Genomic DNA, 21,359 nt, shown 5'->3' with positions numbered 1-21,359 from the left:
CGAGCTTCTTAGTGATGCCAATTACAGCTTTGTGCCCTACATTTGGGGTTTGCACTGATGCACTTGTGTTGATAGCGAGCTAGAACTGGAGCAAAATTTCCCTTGTAGGCTAGATCTAAGAGCAGCATTGAGGGTGCGTGGGGGGATGGAGCCACATAACAGTCAAGGCCTTTGTGTTTTGTAAAATGTTTTTTTTCTACTGTTTGTCAATAGCTTGCTCTTTGTAGGGAGAGAGATTTCCACTTTCCCAAAACAAACATTTAGTTTTGGACTTAACACAGAGGTATTTATTTGGTCAATTTGTAAATACAGCACAGAATTCTGTGGCATTTTCAAACTATAGCCGCTGCTCAGTTAACTTGGTTTCAGCTGAAAACGATGGTCTCCTGGGAAAAAAGCAGCTAGTATTTGAATGCTTTTTAAAATGTTTGCTGAAGGGCTTGAAAATAAATGGATTAAGGACTAGTTAAGATATGAGTTTCTTACTAGTTGTTGTTTTAAAAAAAATTAACCAAAAGTTAATGTTGACAACTCAGGTCAGTGTGTTATTTGCTGGGAGCTGAGCAGGCAGGCTGCGAACCTGCAGGGCTGGCGGGCAGAGCTGTGGAGGCGACGGCTCTGGCTTTGGGGGGAGGAGGTACATCAGAAAGCTGTTTTTCTGGCTGTGATTCTTCAGCAAAAGCAATAAATTTGAGATTTGCTTCACCTGAAATAGAAGAGAAAAATGAAACTCATTCTTATGTTTGCTGTAATCTGGTTTCTTGTAATGTTCTCTGGTGCACTCAGATTTTTTTAAAATGCCGCCTGATGCTTACAAGAGTCTCTAAACACCTCTAAAGCCTGGCCCTTAGGAACAAAGGAGCACCAGGCCTGTGTGTTGATTACAGGATCAGGGCACGGTGCGCAGCAGCTGGAGCCGGAGTATTTATTGGATTCCCTTCCTCACTAACCATCTCGCCCTGCTGTCCTTTTTTTGAGTCTTCCTCTGCACCTCCACCCCCGCCTGTAACAACTTCACGTAAGCACACGTTCAGGCGTTGCTTCTGTAACTAACGCTTCACCTCTCTCTCCCCCGCTGTTGTTCCCCGTTCTGTGATGCTCCTCTTCCCTAACCTCACCTCCCAACTCCCCGTTTTGCCACAGACACGCAGTGCCCACCCCATCCCCGAACACGCCTCAGCTGCGCGTTACTGGCATGGGAAGGCCAGCCTGCCCTTCAGCTTGCAAGTGGCTCAGCGCATTGTCCCGGTGAATCCAGCGGCTGAAGCGCAGCGTCAGCACCGGGGCTGCGCTTAGGCCAAGAGTTACTTCTGTGCAACCCGCATCGCTCGCGGGGCGAGGAGCCGCGGGTGGCTGTGGGCACGGTGCTGCTGGGCCCAGCTGTACGCCCCATTCAGTCGCTCCTGGGGGGACTCCTGAGGGGTCAGTGTCACCCCCCCGTCTGTGAGCCACTTACAGAGCCCTCCACTTGCAGCCCTCCAGCGTATTCCATAGCTCGCGGCCCAGCCAAATGAAGAGTTTGGTATGCAGCTCAGACATCCTCTCTCAGTATTTCCCCGCTGTTGATTTAGTTACTGGATTTTATTTCTGCTAAACGATTAATGACATCGGGAATTGTTGCTATTTCATTTCATGAGATACAGGTCTAAATATTTGTCAAACTCAAGCTCTTTTGTTTAGACTATACCATTTGAATAGGGAATATATTAATACTGCTGAGGCAGTTAAAATTCATAGTTCTATAATTATCTGTCTTGTTTTTGAAAAGTGCATTCTGTGAAACTACCTTCTCAGCAAAAAAGAATTTCTGTCCATGTTCCTATTATTTAACAATGATTATATATGAGCAAGGGGGAGATTTTGAAAACTCAGAATATTTTCAATAAAAAACGTTTTTAAAATGAAAACTTTGTTCTATAGTGTGCATGTCAAGTGCTGCTATCCAATGTATAGAACACTGAAAATTATTAGACAAGAGGGTAAAATGACTGAAGTCTCCTTCATGTTTCCTTTTCTGAGGCATAATAATTCTTGCAAACCCTTTCCTTCCTTTCTTCCTCTCCTTGTCTCTCTGCTTCCCCTTCAGACTGTATGCCTTTATTCTGTCTTGATTGATACCTGAGCAAGTGAGAATTGGCTCTAATGAACTGTTAAGCATTTAACAGTGTAGCCTATAGTGTAAAAAGAAGATGCAGCCCCCGAAATGATACGTGTGGCTAAGGCTGAATGTGCATCATCACTTCGTTTTTTCTTGGGTTTTATTTAGTGCTTACCCGTGCAACTGTAGCTTTCCAAATACATTCTGCTGGAGATGTAACACACAAAAGAGGGTTGTGAAATGAAGGTTTGTTAGCAATATATGTTTAGGGGCTCAAGGGAGGTGGGGTTTTTGGGCTAAAATTCTGGTTTGGCAGCTTTTCGACGTGTTATATGCATGGTTTTTTGTTTTGTTCCTTTTGCACTGTAGGCTTCAAGACGCCAACCAATTAATTCTGGAAAAAAGCTTAATGTAGGCTACTCCTCAAGAAGGGGTCTATTTTAACATTCAGTAAACAGATAATCCATTAGGACAACAATATACATTGTGGCAAGTGCTATCCTAGGTTTTTTTGTCAGTGCTTATTTATAGTCTTTTGATTTCCCTTCCCTCCTGTGGTGCAGTTTCAATCATTCTCCCTCCAATCTTTGTTCTCGTATTCATTGCAAGCTGAAAACAAAGTAAGAAAGAAGCTCATACGTAGCGTTCCATTCTTGGCCAGTTCTTCCTCTATAGCAAGAAGGCGGTTGTATTTGGTCACCCTTTCTCCGCGGGAAAGACCTCCCAACTTGATAAACCTGGCACCCAGTCCAACAGCCTCAAACGAGAAAGTGCGTATTTTAAAACTACACAGTTTGGGAAGTGAAGTCATTCTTAATTGTTAAATACGGTATCCTACTTCTAATTTAACACTCTTTCTACAGATAAAAACCCTCCTCTATTTAGAAATTAAATCTCTTAATAAAAGATTTGTCAGATGCAAACAGTAATTTTCACTGGCGTATGAAATGAAATTTTATTTGCAAATGGAGCTTTAATACAAAAAGATTAAATGTATTAGTATTAAGAATTTTTTCCTAAAATATTATTACTACTCAGAAATGTTTTAAGTAACTCACATTTTTTAATAAACTAATGCAACCAAATAGATCATACACATTTTTGAATATACTCCCTGCTTTGGCAAATTTCCTGTGTGTTCTCTTTAAACTCAAAGATAAACTTGTGGAGAAAAAAAAAAGTAACTCTCTAGAAAAAGCCCATTTTGTAAAACGTTGTTTCTTTCTCAAGCAGAAACAGGCTTTCTCCTTAAAATATAGTTCGTGTTAAAAGCAGTGTTTTGGCAATTCTGCAATTGAACAGCTTTCAATACTTACCAGATCCACAAGGCTGTCATCAGAAGATTCTCTATCTGGACTTCCTAATATGGTAATATGTCTTTGACCTATATATAATGGAAGTGTAAAACCTTCATTAGTGTATATTTTATGTATTCAACACAGAAATTGTTTGGAGTTCTCATTCTTTTTTACCCTTGGGCTATCTAAGCTTAAATACAAACAGGAGTAAAACCAATGAAACCCATCTCATAAAAATGTAAACTGTATTAGTTTGCTAGGTTAACATTACATTTTATTTTCAGCATGGATAAGGGAATATCTAACATCCTATCCTAATTTCTGTCCCTCGCTGATCTGGCTGGTAACACGTTCTACAGGCTAGGAGGCTGTTCTGTTTATTTTAAATGTGCTCCTTACTATAGTAATGATTTTTCTTCACTGTAAAAGAAGCGTTTACCATCCTGACTGAATGAAATCTTTAAGATGCTATTTACTCGCTTTGAGATGGTGATTCTGGGCTCTTTGAAGGAATAAGGAAGGAACTTAGATATGTTAAATTTGTTCACCTATCCCTTGGGTATAAACATGAATACAGACAAATTGATACAAAGAGAAATCTCACATATGAAACTGCAGAAGTTCTTAGTAGTGTTACCACAAAGGCTCAATAATATGTAGTCAATAATTATGTAAACTGCAATTTTAAACATTTTGGTCTTGTTTGGATTTCTTAATTATTAATACTAGTATTAGTAAAAATTCAGATTACTCAGCTACATCTTTTTTTTTATTTTGTTCACTTCTGATATCTAACTGTATGAGACTTAGCTGCAGTGTCAAAGGGCACCCATATTCAAACCGTCCACAGTGTATTAATTTACTATAGTTGAAGCCTTGGATGCTGTTTTAAGCTCCTGAACAGGAATTTGGGAATCAAAACATGAATTTTAGTTTCTTCTGACAAGGGCTTGCTAAATCAGAAGTGGCATTAATTTAATAAAAACGTGTAATATTTACAGGTGTCACAACACTACTTATTGACTTGTAGGGTTTGAAAGTCAGCCTTTCCCCCTCCCCTACTCACCATCTAGAAGTCCAGTAAGTTCTATGAGGTCTGATACCTTGGTTTGGTTAATATATTTCAGGACAACACCACTGCACATTGGTATGTTTATGTTTTGGTCAATTTTAAGTTTGGAAATATATGTGGCAGCATCTTCAGCAATCAGGTAACATTTGGAACCCAGAGCATAACATATGTTACTCCATTGTTGTCTGTCCTGCATAAACAATCAAGTAAATAATTGAAGTTAAAAAACCTAAACTGAATGAAAACCCTAATTGAGGAGGTAAAAAACAAAACAAAACAAAACAAAAATTATTTAATCCTAAAGATACCCTTCATATTAACATATTATATTTTATACTGTTTTTAAAATCTGTCTACTTAAGAAGAACATACCATTTTACTTGGATTTCAGGATTTTGCTAGAAAACATAAATTCTAATCTGGAATTAATCAAAGCTAGTTGCATACAAGTATAGTTTAAAATATTTCAAATTAAATTAACTGTAGGATTTTGCAGTTTTGATTTATTTCCTGAAATGTATTCTATTCTAATGTAATATAAATTTATTTTCTATTGTTTTATTCTGGGGATTAATTCTTGTGTTAATATTTTAAATGTCTTAATATTTGTTTGAATATAAAATAATGAAACAAGAGGCAGTCATAGACTCAGTGACATATATCAAGTCAGGAGGATCAGAGCTGTAAGACTGACCCAGAGGGAACAGCAGAATACAACAGTCTTTCCAGCAGAGCTCCATTTTTTAGGGTCTTTGTTTCTTGATTTTAATGCACTGTCCACATGGTACTGAGATTTAAGGACAAAAAAAGGAAAAGGATATGTAAATAATTTGAAAGAACAAATTTTAAAATTAATTTGCTTGCTTTGTGTCCATAGAATGCAAAGTTCTCACATTAAAAACATTACTTTTCCAATTAATAATTCCGTCAGTAATAATTCTTGGTCTGTGGATCAGACAGACTTTTGTACCTATGTAGTTGCAATCTGTGCAAGGGTCCATTCCTGTAAGGATTTCAAGCTTGCATGTAAACGAAAATGAAGTTTTTGACATCTGAACAAATGTTCAAACTTAAGCACAAAAGTGGTCTGCTGTCTGGCAATGAATTGTGGAATTGGTACCAGGGCTAATCCTCAAGGACCTGATTATCTGTGGCAAAGGTGTGGCATGGGTAAACTTTGTAGATTTGTGAGGAGGGAGGAGGAGGAGGAGGAGGAGGAGAGGCATTTCCCTTATCTGTACTTATCTGTACAATTATCTGTTGTAATTCACCAGCAGATTTCCATACTGCAAGTATGCTCCTTTGTAAGAATTCTCAAAGAATTCTGCAGCCCTGGCAGCAGTGGGGAATAATCTGCTGTTTTGGAACATGGGTAATTCAGAGTCACACTGAAACAGCACAGGGAGGCAAGGCTGATTTGAGCGAGCTAACAATAAACACATACTAGAAAAATGAACTTTTAAAGTTCCAGTTAAGAACAAAATCAGATGGATTTTGCAGCTCATCTGTTTTAGAATTATTGATTCAGGCACTGGGCAGATTGACAAAGACAATGTCACTTTGCTTCCACCTTCAATCACAGTCTTCCTGTTTTGTTCATGAAAACAAACCCCATATATTTTACAGAAGATAAAGGCTGCAGTTTGACAGCAAGAGATATTTATTAAGTTTTGCAACTGCAGAATCTAGGTCTGCAATTGTAGGTTCTGCTACAATTAAGTTTTTAGCATGGAAACTTAATGTATAAATGCTAATATGTAAGGTTATGCAATCTGTTTCTTTCATCCATCTATAACTCCATAACATGCTTAATAGTATTCTACTTTATTGTTGTAATATATTTGCCACACTAAATTAACTCCTCTAACTTTGATCACAGTGGTAAATACATGGTATTTTACTACCACTTAAAAAATTCTGCCGAGCAGTGCTGCCAGTGACAGGTTTGTTCATGCTTTGAGTGTCAATCTCAATCATGAAGAATAGCAGCAATAATTTTTTTGAGTGATTTTAAGGAATATATAAAAATGTCCAAATTTTAGCTTCTTCCTTATAATACAATACAGTGTCAGTCATATATCACTCAAATGTTATAACTTGTTTTTATAACTTGAACTATTTGTTTATGTAAGAAGGAAAACTTTAGCAAGTAGAATCAGAAAAAAAGCATTTTCTTGTAACTCTCTAAATATTTGTACTAACCGTATTCTGTTCATGCCAGGATTATCTTGTTAGGAATTATGTCAAAAGTATAGAAAACTTTAGTTATTGTCAATTACAGATATGCAAATGAATTGTTAAATACATTTTTATAGTGATATTTTTGAGCTTAAAGACTCCAAAACCAGAAGCTTCATGTTTTATGTGTTTTGTAAAAATGTGAAAAGGGACTGTACTGTGGTATCTTACCTCTTTTCTTAAGGGATCTATTAATGCAATAATAAAAGGAAATTTATTAATCAGTTCCACATATATGTCAACCATTTCCTCAGGACTTTTGAATGTTCCAGTGAGTATTTCATATTTACCTTTAACCTAGAAAGTAAAGTAAAAAGCATAAAAGATAAGGAAATAATACTTTGAAAGCCAGAGTATAAGGAAAGCATACAGATCTTGTGACACCAGGTTCTCTATTAAGGCAGCAGATTGTGTTCTTCAATAAGCACACAGTCACTTGGCTGCTGTATGGCTAAGCGCTCAGCACATTGTGATGGAAAAACTCTGCCTGAAGTAACAGTGGGTTCCAGTGGGCTTGTGCCAAAGTCTCTGAAAGATGCCACTCCCAAAATCAGGGAGACCTATTTCAGCATTTTCTAGGCAACACTGTCAGTTTTACACTGCCAGTTTTATTTATGAATAAAGTTAGCAATGATTGACATATTTACGCAGTATTGCATGAAAACCCTCACTTTTCATTTCCAAAAAAAGTTCACGATTTTTGTCCTCGTTTTCATAAAGAAAATACTGCTAGGGGAAAGGAGTGCCCCCTCAGTGCTCAAAAACAAGATGCTGCTTTTCCTTACCTCTTTCCTCTTAAAAAAAAACAAGAAAAAAATACTTTAAGACTAGTCTCATCATTACAGAATGCACAAACCACAGCACACAATTATGGGCACACTGTCAGACTGTGCCAGAATACCCACTGCTTTAGTGACTATAACACTTCAATAACAGAATGTTGCAGAATTACTGATAATTCATCTGTTAAGATTTTGCTCATTCTGGTATAGGATACAGATATCATAGGTTATCATGAAAGCAACTGATTTCACAGAAGATATTACTAATGGAAGCTTTGTCACTATAGTACACCCAAACACACAATATCTCATGAGATATTAAATGGAACAGGAAGTTTCTTTTTCTGCTTAGAGAGTCACCTGATGGATCTTGGAAGGAGGAGCAAGAACTTCAGCTGGAGATAAATAAACTTTGTCTAATACAAATATTGAAAAATAAGAGTTAAAAAATGAATGTTGATACACAATGAGATGAATGTTAGTGGGTATACAAACATACCATAGAAAAACTACATGGAAAGGTCAAGGTAGTTGGAAGAAAACAACAGATGTAGTGTAATATAATGGTAAAATAAGCATCTAGTGGTGTGAAGGAGTTACAGAAGTATACTTGTGTAAATAACTTGTTCTTCATTTTTGAAAGCAAGGTGGATAGAAGATAATAATTTCATTTATACCTTGTGATAAAATGAAAAAAACCCCACAAAAACCAAACGCCAAACAAACCAGGATTTGTTGATTAATACTTTCATTCAAAATTGTCTGAGATGTTACACGAAATGAAGCTGGCTTGTTAAACAGGGCATGTAGTAGGTGTTTGCCCATTCAAACAGTTTGCTGTATTTGACACGCATTGATCTGAAAACTCTTATTAAATAAATAAACAGAGAAAAGGATTAAACCTGGCTGATGCAGGCAGGCTTATACTGTTTGAATGATTAAAGTTAAATCACGAAAGGAACCGAGATTCCTGTAGGCAGGTCACAAGCTGTAATGGGGGTCTGCCTTTGTCCAGTGAGCCTTATTCCACTCAAGGTGCACCACCAGTACGCTGGTGCAGCTGGGGAGGAGGAATACGTGCATTCTCACAGTTCCCACTGCATCAGGCTACCAGATGGATGTCTGCATGTCTTGTCCCCTTGTACCGACAATCCAGTAACACATCTGCTACGCTTGTAGGACTGATTCAACCATACCTTAAAAATGCAGAGACAATTCTTTTGCTCTGCTTGATTGTTACCTTTAAAAAATGGAGTTAGAAGCTTCTAGGTGAGTTTGCAATGTAATAAATTGCTAACAAGTAGCTACACTCCCTTTAAAACCCAACAAAATAGTTATTGAAAATAACTTACGTAATCCATTAATTCATGAGCAGCACAATTTATTGCTAAGTACATGTCTGTTCCTAGCTCCAAACCTAGATTGTTGCAAGCTGTTTGCATTAGGAGTAGCGGTTGTTCTAAATTATCGCATCCTGTTATTAGGCAACCTAAGTGTGATATTCTTTTTAAGGCTTGTGGCTGCAAGTAAAACAAAATTAATCACTTTATTTATACATATATATATATATAGCACATATATAATTTTTCACTGCCATTTCACTCTGCATTCGGTCATCAAAATACAAGACTCTTCTCAAAAATCGCATTGGCAATTCTAAGGACAATTCCCTATCAATAAGGGGTAATCAAGTGCTAATGAGTAGAGAGCTAATATAGTCATCAGTAACACATCTAGTAATGCAGTTCTTGCTCTTATATGGCCAGTACTGGCTTAAAAAAAGACTTCAAAGGCACTCTTAACAACCACTGTATTGTCATGGGTGCTATGTAAAAGTTTCCAGTGCTGTGGACCATCCCCTTGCCACAAAACCAGATTCTCCATTTTTAAACAGCTTTTACTCATTTATCCTCAACTACAACTTTGATATTGCCTCTATGGAGTACTGAAGAAACACTAGAATTTTTTAAGACTTCTAGGAGGAACACATTTCATAAAGAAGGAATACCTCTAGCACAACTGCATGGAGTTGTCTGCCTCAGTAACTGCGTTCCTAGACATAAGCCACAAGCAGAGTTGTATTGAGCAAATATTTCACCTGTCCTTCTGTTGTCATTTTTTTTTTAAAGTTTTTCAAACACTAATTTTTAACTTTAAAGTCTGTGAATTTTGCATTATAAAGAATGACACTAAAAACTGCCCAGAAAGCAGCAGGATATAATCCTGGGTTAGACTGGAGAAGTCAATTGGAAAGCATTGGCTTTGACAAGAGTTGGAGAACTAACTACAGCAGACAGAACGCAGGCCTAGCTGTAGGAGATATATGAATGTTCCTTCACAAAAAAATGTTAGGAAGAAAATCCAGGTCAAATTGTGAGATTATTTTGTAGCAATCTGCAAGGAGAGACAATCTATTTGACTTGTTGCTTTTCGAGCACTAAGCTGCAGCAATACACAGCAAGAAATGCTGCAGTCTTTGTGCATTTAACATGAGATAGAGGCTAAATCTGCATTTTTATGTGATCTTCAAGGCACCCATATGTTGCTTTGTTACATTCTATTAAAAGCATTGCTTATCTTTATAAAAACATTTTTTCTCTCTAGTCTTTACTTCTATAACCTAAACAAGTTCTTCTTCTTCACTGCCTACTTTGTCATTTTTTCTTCCCCCCCCAAAAAAAGTTCAAACTAACATTGTGCTTTTATCAGTTTAAATTTCAGTCCCACTACTATCTCCTTTAATTTTCCCCTATTGAAATAAATGGATTTTTTTTCCCCTGAGAATCTGATGCATTGTTTCCTTGTGCACATCTTAAGGAATTATTTTAACTCGCAATTGCAGTACATATTGTGATAAGAATATGTAAACTACGCACCAGAAAAAAACATTGGTCATCTGCTTAATGCTGATGAGTTTTGTTATTTAAGCACAAAAAAATAGAAAAAACTTTTGATCATCCTCTCTTTTGTACACACCACAACAGTAACAATTTTCACTTGATAATATTTAATTGTCTCAGAATGGAGAGCAAAACTAGCATCGCATTTCCATCCTACTATCTGGGAAACTCATTTATAGTAACTACCAGTTTTGAAGTGATTTTGAGTCATATAAAATAATGTCCTGTACACTACGGTGAGTGCTGCCCTTTAGCTACTGGTTCATACTTGCCATTATCTATAACCTCAAACAAGAACTAGAAACTTAATGCAGCATGATTAAGAGGAGAGTTATGCTCATGGAGTTAGGAAAGAGCACAATAGGCAAGTCTTACAGATAATAGTTTTATGGCCTACATGATCAAAAGGGCATGTTCTCTGGCGGTGCTACAGGCCTGCAAAATGCTCATTTGGATACTTTACTGGGATTTCTATACAAGAAAAATGACCAGATTCCAGAAGAATTTCCCCTTTCTGTTATTGTTCCACAGGAAGGGAAGGTATAGTCAGTGTAATCCAAGTTATTATGCAAAATATGAGCATTTGGAATATTTAAAGTCTTGCCTTGACCTTTCCAAAATGGTAATGTAGATTAATGATCCATTTCTTAAGAACATTTTGGTTCCCTGCTGTTGTTAATACCTTGCTGAAGGCTTAAAATGAAAATCTCTTTTCTTACCAGAGCTTTCTTCCCTGTATTATGTGCTCTGCCTTTCTTACTGTCTGCTAGTTGAGGACTGGTCTGTAGGGAGTGAAAGAAGAAAGAAATCAATTCCATGGAAAAGTGCAAAAATGACAGGGAGACATCAGAATTAAAAAAGAAAAAAAAAAAAAAGTTGCCTGAATTTCAGTCTAAAGAGATTGCAAATATTTCTGTTAGGAAATAGCTTCTGTTTTGTCTTGAATACTAATCAGCACCTATCCAGTTTTATTTTGTGATGGTAACCCATTTCAAAGATCTATTTCTATGTGGGCATCACTCCAACCATCATTTGTTTTTTCAAAAGATTCTTACCTAGCCTATCAGAAAAACAGGGGATCTCAGAAATGAGAACCTAGACTCCATACTTGGAGAAACCCCACGACCTTGCTTTGCAAAAAGTATATGCCCATACTGAGATTGATACACTACTACAATAACAGTACCTTGAATAACGCGTGTTGTGGGTGTGTCAGACCTAGCAAGATCAGAACCCTATATTGTATATTCGCTGTGACACCATTCACTCCCAGTGTACTTCTTCAGGTAAACAGAAAGTCTTACTATGCTTACAACAATTTTTTATTCTATCTTCATTAATTTAATATCACCAAATGGCCAATGTTTTATTCATCTGTCAGAGAAACACATTTTCTGTTCTGTGCCTAAAGCCTGATAACAGGCTAAATGCTCCATGGTTAAGCTTAAAAAGACAATGCTATTAGAAAGACCAAATGGAGTACACTGCATTATCATTACACATTTTTATCATACCGTTTTGCCTGGAGGCTCCAACAGTCTCATCACTTCTTTCTGAATATCCAGAACTCTTTCTATGCCCTGAAATTAAACAATAGTAACCTTTAAAAGCAAGATAAATTATTTCATTTTAGCAGCTTAAATCAGAAGAGAGAGAACACTCACTCTAAATGCAGACCTTAATATAATTTTTTAAAGAAAAAATTAAAGACTTCCTTAACACAATCCCCCCACCCATAAAATGCAGTCAAGTGGCCAACAATAAAGGGTTAGTAGCAGTGGAATGAACAAGAATATTTGATTATGTTGCTGAATGGGATGGCAAGAAAAGTAGTCTCTTCCTCAAAAGGAACCCTTCCCAAATCTAACATGTAAGCTGGGTCTGTGTAATATCTGAGAAGTGGGAAGATGATGATCACTGTTCACAACTATGACTCCAAGACTTCCTAACTGGAAACTGACAAAATTGAATGTGTTTACCTTCAGAACATTTCCAGAAAGCAGGGAAAAAAAATCACTGTCTTCATTTTAAACAGGGAATGGAGGAACACTCCAAACAAATGAATCCATTGCTTATAACAGGAAACTCTCTTTCCTTTTCAGCTGAGTTAGTAAGTTTAATGCTAACTTCATAAACCACATTTCAGACTTTCTTAAACTGTGCCAGTAAAGGGATACTGAAGGGGGCAGAAGTCAGTCACAGCTGGCAACACACAACGCAAGAGGAATGGCTACATTTTTTGTACTGCAGCGAACAGCTTGCTGCTCTCCCATGAGCACTAGGAGGCATTATGTCTTTGAAAGGTACAGAATTATCAACCTTATTAAGAGCTCTTGGTGACAATTCTAAAATGTTAAAGGAAAAAGAAAGAGAATCGAGCTCAGCTATTTGTTCAGGTCACCAGCACACAAAGTAGAAATCACAGCCCTAATGTAGGCATCTTGTGCAGATACATTCTTTAATGCAACACATGGCTAAAATAAAAGAGGTTGTTCCAGTCTGCCTCATCCATCCTTCTTGCTCATTGAATAGATTTTTTTCTGCTTTGTATTCCCTTCTATCTTCACAATTTTATTTTTAAAGCTATTTATTCCCAAAGATTTTAGGCTTTCTTGTGAATGTTACAAGTTTTGTTTTGTACACTCTATCACTCATCTGATATTATTTATAATCTACCAATGTAAATGCACATTTTAAACAAAATGAAAATCTCTTACTGTTGTGTAATACAATCAATGCACTGATTTTTTCCCTCTTAACTAACACATCCATTTTTAACTTCAAATCTTCACGTATATTCTTTTTAAATCTTCATCTATTTACTTCTTTTAATGTTCCCAGTGTTAGAATTCTGCACTAACATTTGTTAAAACTTTGGCCTTGCAACCAAACAAAAATGAAAAATACAGTTTGTAATGACTATATTGAAAAGATCTATATACTTATGTTCATATAAAATCTATAAAATACATTCATAAAAATGAAAATGAAACAGTACCTGTTTGAGTGATAATTGAACTGGTGGTATAAGCATAACTTCTTTCACTAATTTCAGTTTTGCAGGCAAAATTTTTTCACAGTTCAACAGAGTAACCATTGGGAGTGGCAGAGTCATTTCTTTAGGTGAATCCTGTAATTGGGAGTACCACGTGAAAATAAAAATGTTAAAAACCAGAGTAATTTCTTATATATCTTAATTATGGCACAAGGTTCAAAGACTGCTACAGGCAATGGTCTTAAGGGTTTTCTCTATGATGTGTATTTAATACCACTGTCACAATAGACTACTGGCTTCAGAATTCTAGAATAATTGTAATGACTGGGATAAAATAAAGAAAATTGCAAGTGTCACATGTACCTGATCATGTTTCAGCAGTGCAATATGTAGGTACAATGGGATATGGCTAATGGTGGCAGCAGCCTTAGCTATAGCAAGGGACATCCCCCCAATGGCTAAGCTGCCACAGAGCACTGATTCCCATGGCTCTGCGGGTGGGATCCTTCTCTCTGCAACTGCCACCTTCTTCCCTGCAAGACAGTAATAGCTAAATATTTTCTTGGTTTAAAACATGTGCTTTATGTATCACAGTTATATGAGTAAATATGATATTGTCATTTCAGTATCTACTCACTGTATTACAAAAGAATCGTTCTTTTTTTCTTAATCTTGTCAGTTGTTTTACACAAAATGACTTTACAAGTAAGCAAAGCATCTGTCCTCACTCTGGTTTCAAATGTATTTCAAATCCATTTCTTTTACAGATATTTCAAGCACTGAAATATGTATTTTTATTTATCTATGTTTATATGCAGTAATGTGATATAATTTTTCAGGTTCCTTTCATAAGCACGATTTCAGTATTCTTTATCATCCTCCTTGTATGCTCTGCTTTTGCATAAACAACTTGGAAGATCACATTATAACCTGATGCAAAGTACACATACTTGTTTTCTTCTAATAATGAGTATGTAAAAAATTTAGGCCTATTACTGTTGAATTTTCCAATGAGAAAACAGGTCTTTTAAATATTCCATATGCGTAGCCTTGTCAAAATTTCAAAATAACCTATCCTCCTTCCAGATAAGTGGAGTAACTTCTGCCAAAATGCTTGAAAACCAGCAGTGCCCACTAACATATTTATTGCCTACAGTGCTTACATGAACATGAACAGTAAGCACCCATCTGAAACCAAAATAAGTGGTCTGATTCTTGAGAACCATATGCATTGGGGGCTTTTTGGTAAATCTGACCAACTACTTTGGTTCCTAATGGGAGCGCCATACGAGTTTTGATTTCAACAAAATATAAATACTACAGGATATGACTGATATTTAAATAGGACCTTAATTGGATATGCAGATTAGATTCTACCTCGTTTGCATACTACACACAGATTCTATACCTCATAAATTGAGGATGAAGAGCTACATACGTAAGACAAGAGTAATCCACCAATGAGCATCTCTTAACAAACTGCAGTGTTCTGCAGAGATCCTTTACACCATGCTACTTTGTAACCTGCATAAATTACACCACAGATGCTACCCCTGAAAGCACCTGCTACTGGGAGTCACCACCTCTTAGTGGTCTCCTGTAACAAGAAATAGCTTTATTATCATTGGATCCTAATAGTCAGGTATAGATTCTAACAATAACATTACAGTCAAATTCACAATCAAGCACAAAGAAAACACAATCAGTGAAAACAAGTAATATATCTGTATCAACAGAAGCTTGTCTAAAAGTATACAACGTGATGGTATTTGGATAGACCTGACAACTGCAGATGTTACATTTCAGGTCGAAGGTGAATTTACTGTGCACATATCTGACATATTAATTGTGAGGTTTTACTCATAGTATATGACAGCTGAAACTAAACTAGGAAGAAATAATAATTTGCCAAAATTTTCTGCCCTTCCAATAAATAGTAACAAATCTTGTTTTTATTAAGGTAATGCATATATGAAGGTAACGTATGGTGCTTTTTTGCTTTGGTGGTGGGGTTTTTTTTTGGCCATGTATACTTACTGTGTTTCTCTACTCTCACACCATTTTTTCCTTTAGTTGGACTGCTTGCTTATTTCTTTTTACTCTGAATTGCCCATCAGTCCCACCTCATCCCTTTCCTTCTTTCTCTTTTGCTTTTCACCTTATTCCTCCTTTTCTCGGTGTTAGCAAGAAACTTCCCTTCCTCCCGCTTTCCATTCTTTTCAACTTCTATCTTAATTCTATCTCCATTCTCCTGTTCAGTTCTGTGATTCCCTTTTCTTTCCCTATCTTTTTAATTTTTATTCTTCATTTGCATCCTCCTCCATTCTTATTCCCCTCACTCTGAAAAGTAATAACCTCCTGTCTAAGCCAACTGTAAAACAAAGGCAGAAACTGTTCAACCAATGCAGGTGAATGATTAGAAAACTCTGTATTTTCCCCTGTCTCATTTCTGCAGGAGAACCTGCTGTGATCAGAAAGATTTAGGAGAAAGTAACCAAACCCTTTGAACATAAGACACTGTGTCATGTGTTCGGAAGTATTCAGTGTCCACAGAACATTTCAGAAAGTATTTTAGCACCTTTGTCAATATCTGTGTTGCAGAAGATATTAAAATCAAATAAAGTAAAACCTGGTTTTGCTGTCTTTTTTTCCCCAGGTAGTGCTGTTGCTGATGGAGTGCATGAAGTAAGGGTAAGAGTGGCTTCTGCTACTTCTTCTTGTTGCTTTTGAATTTCTTTCTTTTCTTCTACTTTTTTTGAGAAGTATTCACTGAGGGAAAGGGCATAACGATTACTGGCTCAAAGCATTTTTAGACATGAGACAAGTAGACACAGAATGCAGCAGGCTAAAGAATATGCTAAGAGGTGAATTAAGGGCATCTTTGAGTTTCTGCCATAGACTCGTGTGAAGCTGGATAAGTCAATAAATGACATTATTTTTTGGTAGTCACCTGCAGCATTAGTTAAACAAACAGACCCACAACCAAGTATTATAAACCTTAACACATGCTTTTCACATCACACTGGTTTGAAAGTCAGCTCTGAGCTGACAGTCTTAGCGTGAAGGATGTATTTGCTTTGCATGGGTAGTAATGGACCCTGTCGTAACTTCATCACACCCAACAGCCTGGCCCAGGTTGCTAATCCAATAGGCCAGTTGTACACTGCTTATCTAAGTGCCTGCAAGCTCAGAAGTGGATGATTTTCGATTACATGCATGAACTGGAAACTTCCTACATGGGTGGCAGTCACCCAATTCAGGCAAACCAAGTATGTAAGATATATAAAGTAATATAAACAATGCGTTAAAATCTTACTTAGATTCACTTCAGTTGGAAGAATTTCTTTCCAATTGAGTCCTTATTCCCTTCATCAAGGTTTCCCCAAAGCTAACGCATGTGGAAGGCAATTAGGTCTGTTTGCTACAGTCTGTGTTAAGTGTGGCAGCCCTACCCGTACCCCTCCAGCTAAGTGTAGCTCCCCTCAGCAGTGAAGTTGAAAGAAACACTTTCAGGCTACATTACTGCTTCTAGGATGAAGAAAGCCACAATGTTGCCAGGTAGGTCCTCTAACGTTACTGTAAAAATACATTCAGGTACATCTGCGATACTTTTAACCTACACCTTTTTTTCTTTTAACAACCACACACATTTCTTTGAATGGCCATTCTTTTTTACTCTGGGATGCTCCCAAGAAGAAATATTTGCATGAAAAAAATAAACATGGATGTTTACTGCAGAAACTGTGTTTCCAAATAAACTAGTTGCCCCAAGTAAAAAGCCTTTTGGATCAGCTTGCTCAGAAAGAAAACTCCATCAAAACCTGAAAATTGTATGTACATACATGTTTTCTGTGGATTAGCTCAGTGCAGAAGACAAGACACACAAGCCTTTCGTACCACTTTTGTTCTGCAGTGCAATGCACAGAAGTGAACTTGCAATTTGAAAAAACATCCCCACTTAATGAAACTGGCACTGAATGAGTTTCTTAAATGAAGCCTTTAACTCATGAATGTGTTCAGGCATTGTTTTCTTAGAGACCCCTATTTTTGCATCCCATGTATGAAAACTTGTGAAAAAACACACAATTTTCAAATTGTAATTATGAAACCATCAGTCAATAATATAGTGCAATGTATCTGAGATAGACATCACATCCCAAAAATATATAGAAAAATCATAGTAGGAAACATTGAATATTTAATATATTTTTTTACTTACAATATAAACTAACAGTGTATATTTCAAATGCAATAATTTACATAATATGCAAGACATACCCAAGCATCTTATCAACCTCACACTGGTCAGTAGGCTTCAAGTTTTTGAACATTGTGTTCAGCGATTCATTGACCCATTCCACAGCAGTGTTAACAGAGTCATTTCTTTCTTTCTCATCAGCTTCAGTTGTTTCAGATAAGGGATTTTCAGGTATTTGAGAATGAGAAGACATTACAATAGAACAAATTTTCTGCAAGAAAATGTAAAAAGGCTTAAAACACTCTTTAATTTCTAACTTGGAAATGTCATTTGCTAGACTAAGAATTATATGTCCTTACCAACTCTACAAGTATCTATGTCCAAATCTAATGTTTGCTCCATGTACTTATCTTTTTTCATCCAGCACCTTCTTTCTAGTCTCTTATACTAAGTAATCACAAATGTTATTCAAGTTTCTTGACCTAAATTATAACTACTTAGGCAAAAACCTCCTGGCAGATCTGCTTTACGCATATATTTTGTTATCAGAACAGAATGGGGTAATTTTGAAGACCATACAGTCATCAGGACATCTTCTGTTGAAGCTGTTGGTAGACTTTTACCATGATTCAGCAGCAGTCATTCTTAATGCCATTCCTCATGATCAGTTACATTTTGTCTTACCTAGGTAACGAACTTATCTTTCTGTACTGCTGAAGAAAAATACTTCAGAAAATTCAATGAAACCATCATTTAAAAATATCACAGAGTTGCCTGCATTAATAGTATTAATTTTATATACTGTGTACCTATGAAGTTATATTTAATTCAAGAATGAAGTGAACCATAGTTTAACCAAGGGAAAGTAGAAATAATTACACAATAGCTAGAGTTGCAACGACAGTGTCTAGAATATTTCAGGTTGGGGGAGAGATGGCAATGCACCATCAATTTTGCACTGCAGGTGCTAGATGAATATGTTTGACTTAACCATTGCCCACATCAGCCTATTAGCTTAGTGTAAAAATGTACCTTCATCTTTACTGTGATTTTCACCTGTACTATATTTTTCTGAAACACTGTCATACAAACAGAAATAGAAGGATCTGAAAATAAAGAAAAAAGTAAAAGGAACATGAACTTACAGGGCTAGATATAGAGTGTAAGGAAAAGCTACATGATCACTAAGACCGATAAAAATTTAATATACAAAGATGCACTGTCACATCCCACTAACAAAATAAAAAGTAGTATTGCCTAATTCACGGAAAATAAAGGTTTTAGAGTTGCTGCCACTGTCTAACTTTTCATGACTTTTTTTCTAAGTTACAACACTCAACTGTTGAGTTACGGGGTTTCATCTCCTTTCACTAAAGATGACAAATAAAACATTCCTTAGGATGCGAGCAGAATAGTACTTCTCCCTGATACTGAGAGATTTAATAAATGTAATAATTTATTTTTTAATTAAAAGAAATAAGCCAGGAAGAAGCAGCTCATACCTTCTCATAGTTTTTAACTGTACAATATACTTCCACTTCTAATGTTGGCTGACCAACTCCATCAAGAACTTTTCTTCCAACTAATCTGCATATTACTGGAGCTTTTGAAAATTTAGAAAAGTAGTTAGCCTTAAATGAAAGAGAAAGAACTTTATTAAAGTCAATTTCTATGCAAAATGCTTTTATTCCATTAAATATATTTCAATCAAATCCACCATTGAGCAAATCCATTTATATGTTCCAGGGTTCAAAATACTTCTGTTACACTGCACATTTACTTCTATATTATCTGCTTAAGAATGAGATTCCAGGGAACAGATCCAATTCCTATCTGAGCATGGTAGTCCAAAGCCACATGTGAAATGCTACACATAAAATTTTGTATGTGCTGCAGACAGGGAAAAACAAAAAGTATTTTCAAAATATACTCCTTGCTTACAGAAAGTACTTAATGTCCCAGATATCTAATAATGTTTCAAGGTTGCTTCATCAAATATATGTACAGTTGCTCATGTGTCTCAGCACTCAACCAATGCAGCATTAAAGATCTTAATAGCAGAAGATTAATTTGGAAGGCAGAGCAGCTTGTCAGCAAGCTTCTCAGTAACAATGATAAGCACTCCTCTCTTACAGAACATGCTTGCTGTAAAGATATTTACCACAATGACCAAACTCTCCTGACTAGAAATGTTGCTTTTGTTGGACAGAACTGAGCTAAGACTAGCACAAATTTCAGGAGTTGCAGGTATGCCACACTTAGTAACAAGACACAAGGCAACTGATGCAGCTAGGGGTCACTACTCCATGGGAAATCTGGGGGTTTAGGTTAGCAAGCTTTGACCCCTGTGAAACAGGTGAAAAGCTAGACTTCTGGCAGGCAGAGTTCTCGTACTTCTTCCAACACAGTCTTTAACAGGCCTGTTGAACTGTCATCATTCAACTATAAGAATATATTTGGGGGTCTGTATTTAATAAACACTGATGTTGCTTTAAAAAAAGGATTAAGGTGCTGCCTAAGGGTTACTACATATTCCCCTACTAGTTTCATTCTTTAGTCTGGTATCAGAGATGGTCACCAAACAATGACTTACCAAATGGGAAAACTAGGAAACACAGCTAGCTACATAGAGAAGGAACATCGAACACCAAGCAAATCAAGAACAGTTCTAGTCCCAACTGGTGATGGCAAAACACTTGGGAGATGGGGAATGATGTAATATGTAATGAAATGTTTCATTTCCACTGCCACTTTCACATCAAAGAACGTACTAGATATTTTATTCCTGCCCCCCCCCCCCCCCCCCCCCCCAAGTTGCTCACTATTAGTGTTGGCAATTCCGGTATCACCACTAATAGAGGTTTCATTAGGACTCCTGTCTACAGTATTTTCCCAACTGGGATCAGATAAGGTCTGAATCCTTTCCACTTCCATGAGGCCCATTTGCTGTTAAGGAACAGCTGCAGTGTGAATAGCACTGTCTCTTGTTGCCACTGGGCTGACACATCACCATGCTGAACAGCAGTTTTGTAAGGGACATCCATCTGTGCCCTCCGAAGGCAACATACCTTGGTTTTGTGTCCAGACAAGCAACCAGCACAGAACAAAAAGCCCTGCCGCTGCGGGAATGTATCTGGCCCAGTGTCAAAAGTGCCACTGGCCACGAACACAAAACCATGGCGGTCCTTGCCTGAGTCAGCGGGAATTTATTTAACTGTAACCACAGAGACGTCAAGCTCTTCGAATCAGTCTGTGTGAGGTTTGTCAGACCCTCGGGGCGAGCAGGCGGCGGTGGGCGGGCAGTACCGCACCGGCCTGCGGGTACGCCCGGAAGCTGAGGGGGCTGCGGGGCGTCCACGGGCGCCTGGGGAGCGCCACACGGCCGCCTCCCCCCCACCGCTGTTCCTCGGCCCTGAATCGGCGCCAGGAAGGTCCCTGCCCGCCGAGGGGAGCCCCCTCCGGCCCCTCTCCCCCCGCCGGGGGGCAGCGGTCCCTCAGCCCGGCGCTGGGGGGTCTCCCTCAGGAGGAGCCGGGGCGGCCGCCTGCGGGCTGCTCCCCCTCCCCACGCTACCAGCTCCCCGTAGAGATCCGCGGGGCGCAGGGGGAAGAGGGCGTTGAGCGCGTCCTCCACCCGCTGTTGTACTCGGTGGCCTCGGTAGTACTCCACCGCCTCCTGCCGCAGCTCCCGGAGCCGCCGCCGCTCCTCCTGCTGCCGCCGCCCGCCGGCCTCCATCGCGGGGCCGAGGGGGCTGCGGGTCCGGGCTGGCGGCTGGGCAAT

The 21,359-nt window shown here is 37.8% G+C and overlaps 1 protein-coding gene across 1 annotated transcript; it reads right to left on the bottom strand.

The window, feature by feature from the left end:
• Positions 1 to 259: 259 nt before the first annotated feature.
• ENO4 (enolase 4) lies at positions 260 to 21,359 on the bottom strand. Its single transcript, XM_037399690.1, is given in 15 exon segments — positions 260 to 631; positions 633 to 706; positions 2,738 to 2,855; positions 3,415 to 3,482; positions 4,463 to 4,658; positions 6,878 to 7,003; positions 8,841 to 9,008; positions 11,108 to 11,170; positions 11,903 to 11,968; positions 13,387 to 13,518; positions 13,747 to 13,916; positions 16,013 to 16,152; positions 17,662 to 17,852; positions 19,084 to 19,212; positions 21,153 to 21,359. Coding segments are annotated over 15 exon segments (1,902 nt in total). The 5' UTR covers positions 21,315 to 21,359; the 3' UTR covers positions 260 to 532.

This window comes from Falco rusticolus, chromosome 9 (genome assembly GCF_015220075.1).
Source record: "Falco rusticolus isolate bFalRus1 chromosome 9, bFalRus1.pri, whole genome shotgun sequence".
NCBI lineage: Eukaryota > Metazoa > Chordata > Aves > Falconiformes > Falconidae > Falco > Falco rusticolus.
The sequence above is the reverse complement of the archived record's forward strand: the minus strand, read 5'-3'. Positions and strand labels throughout refer to the sequence as shown.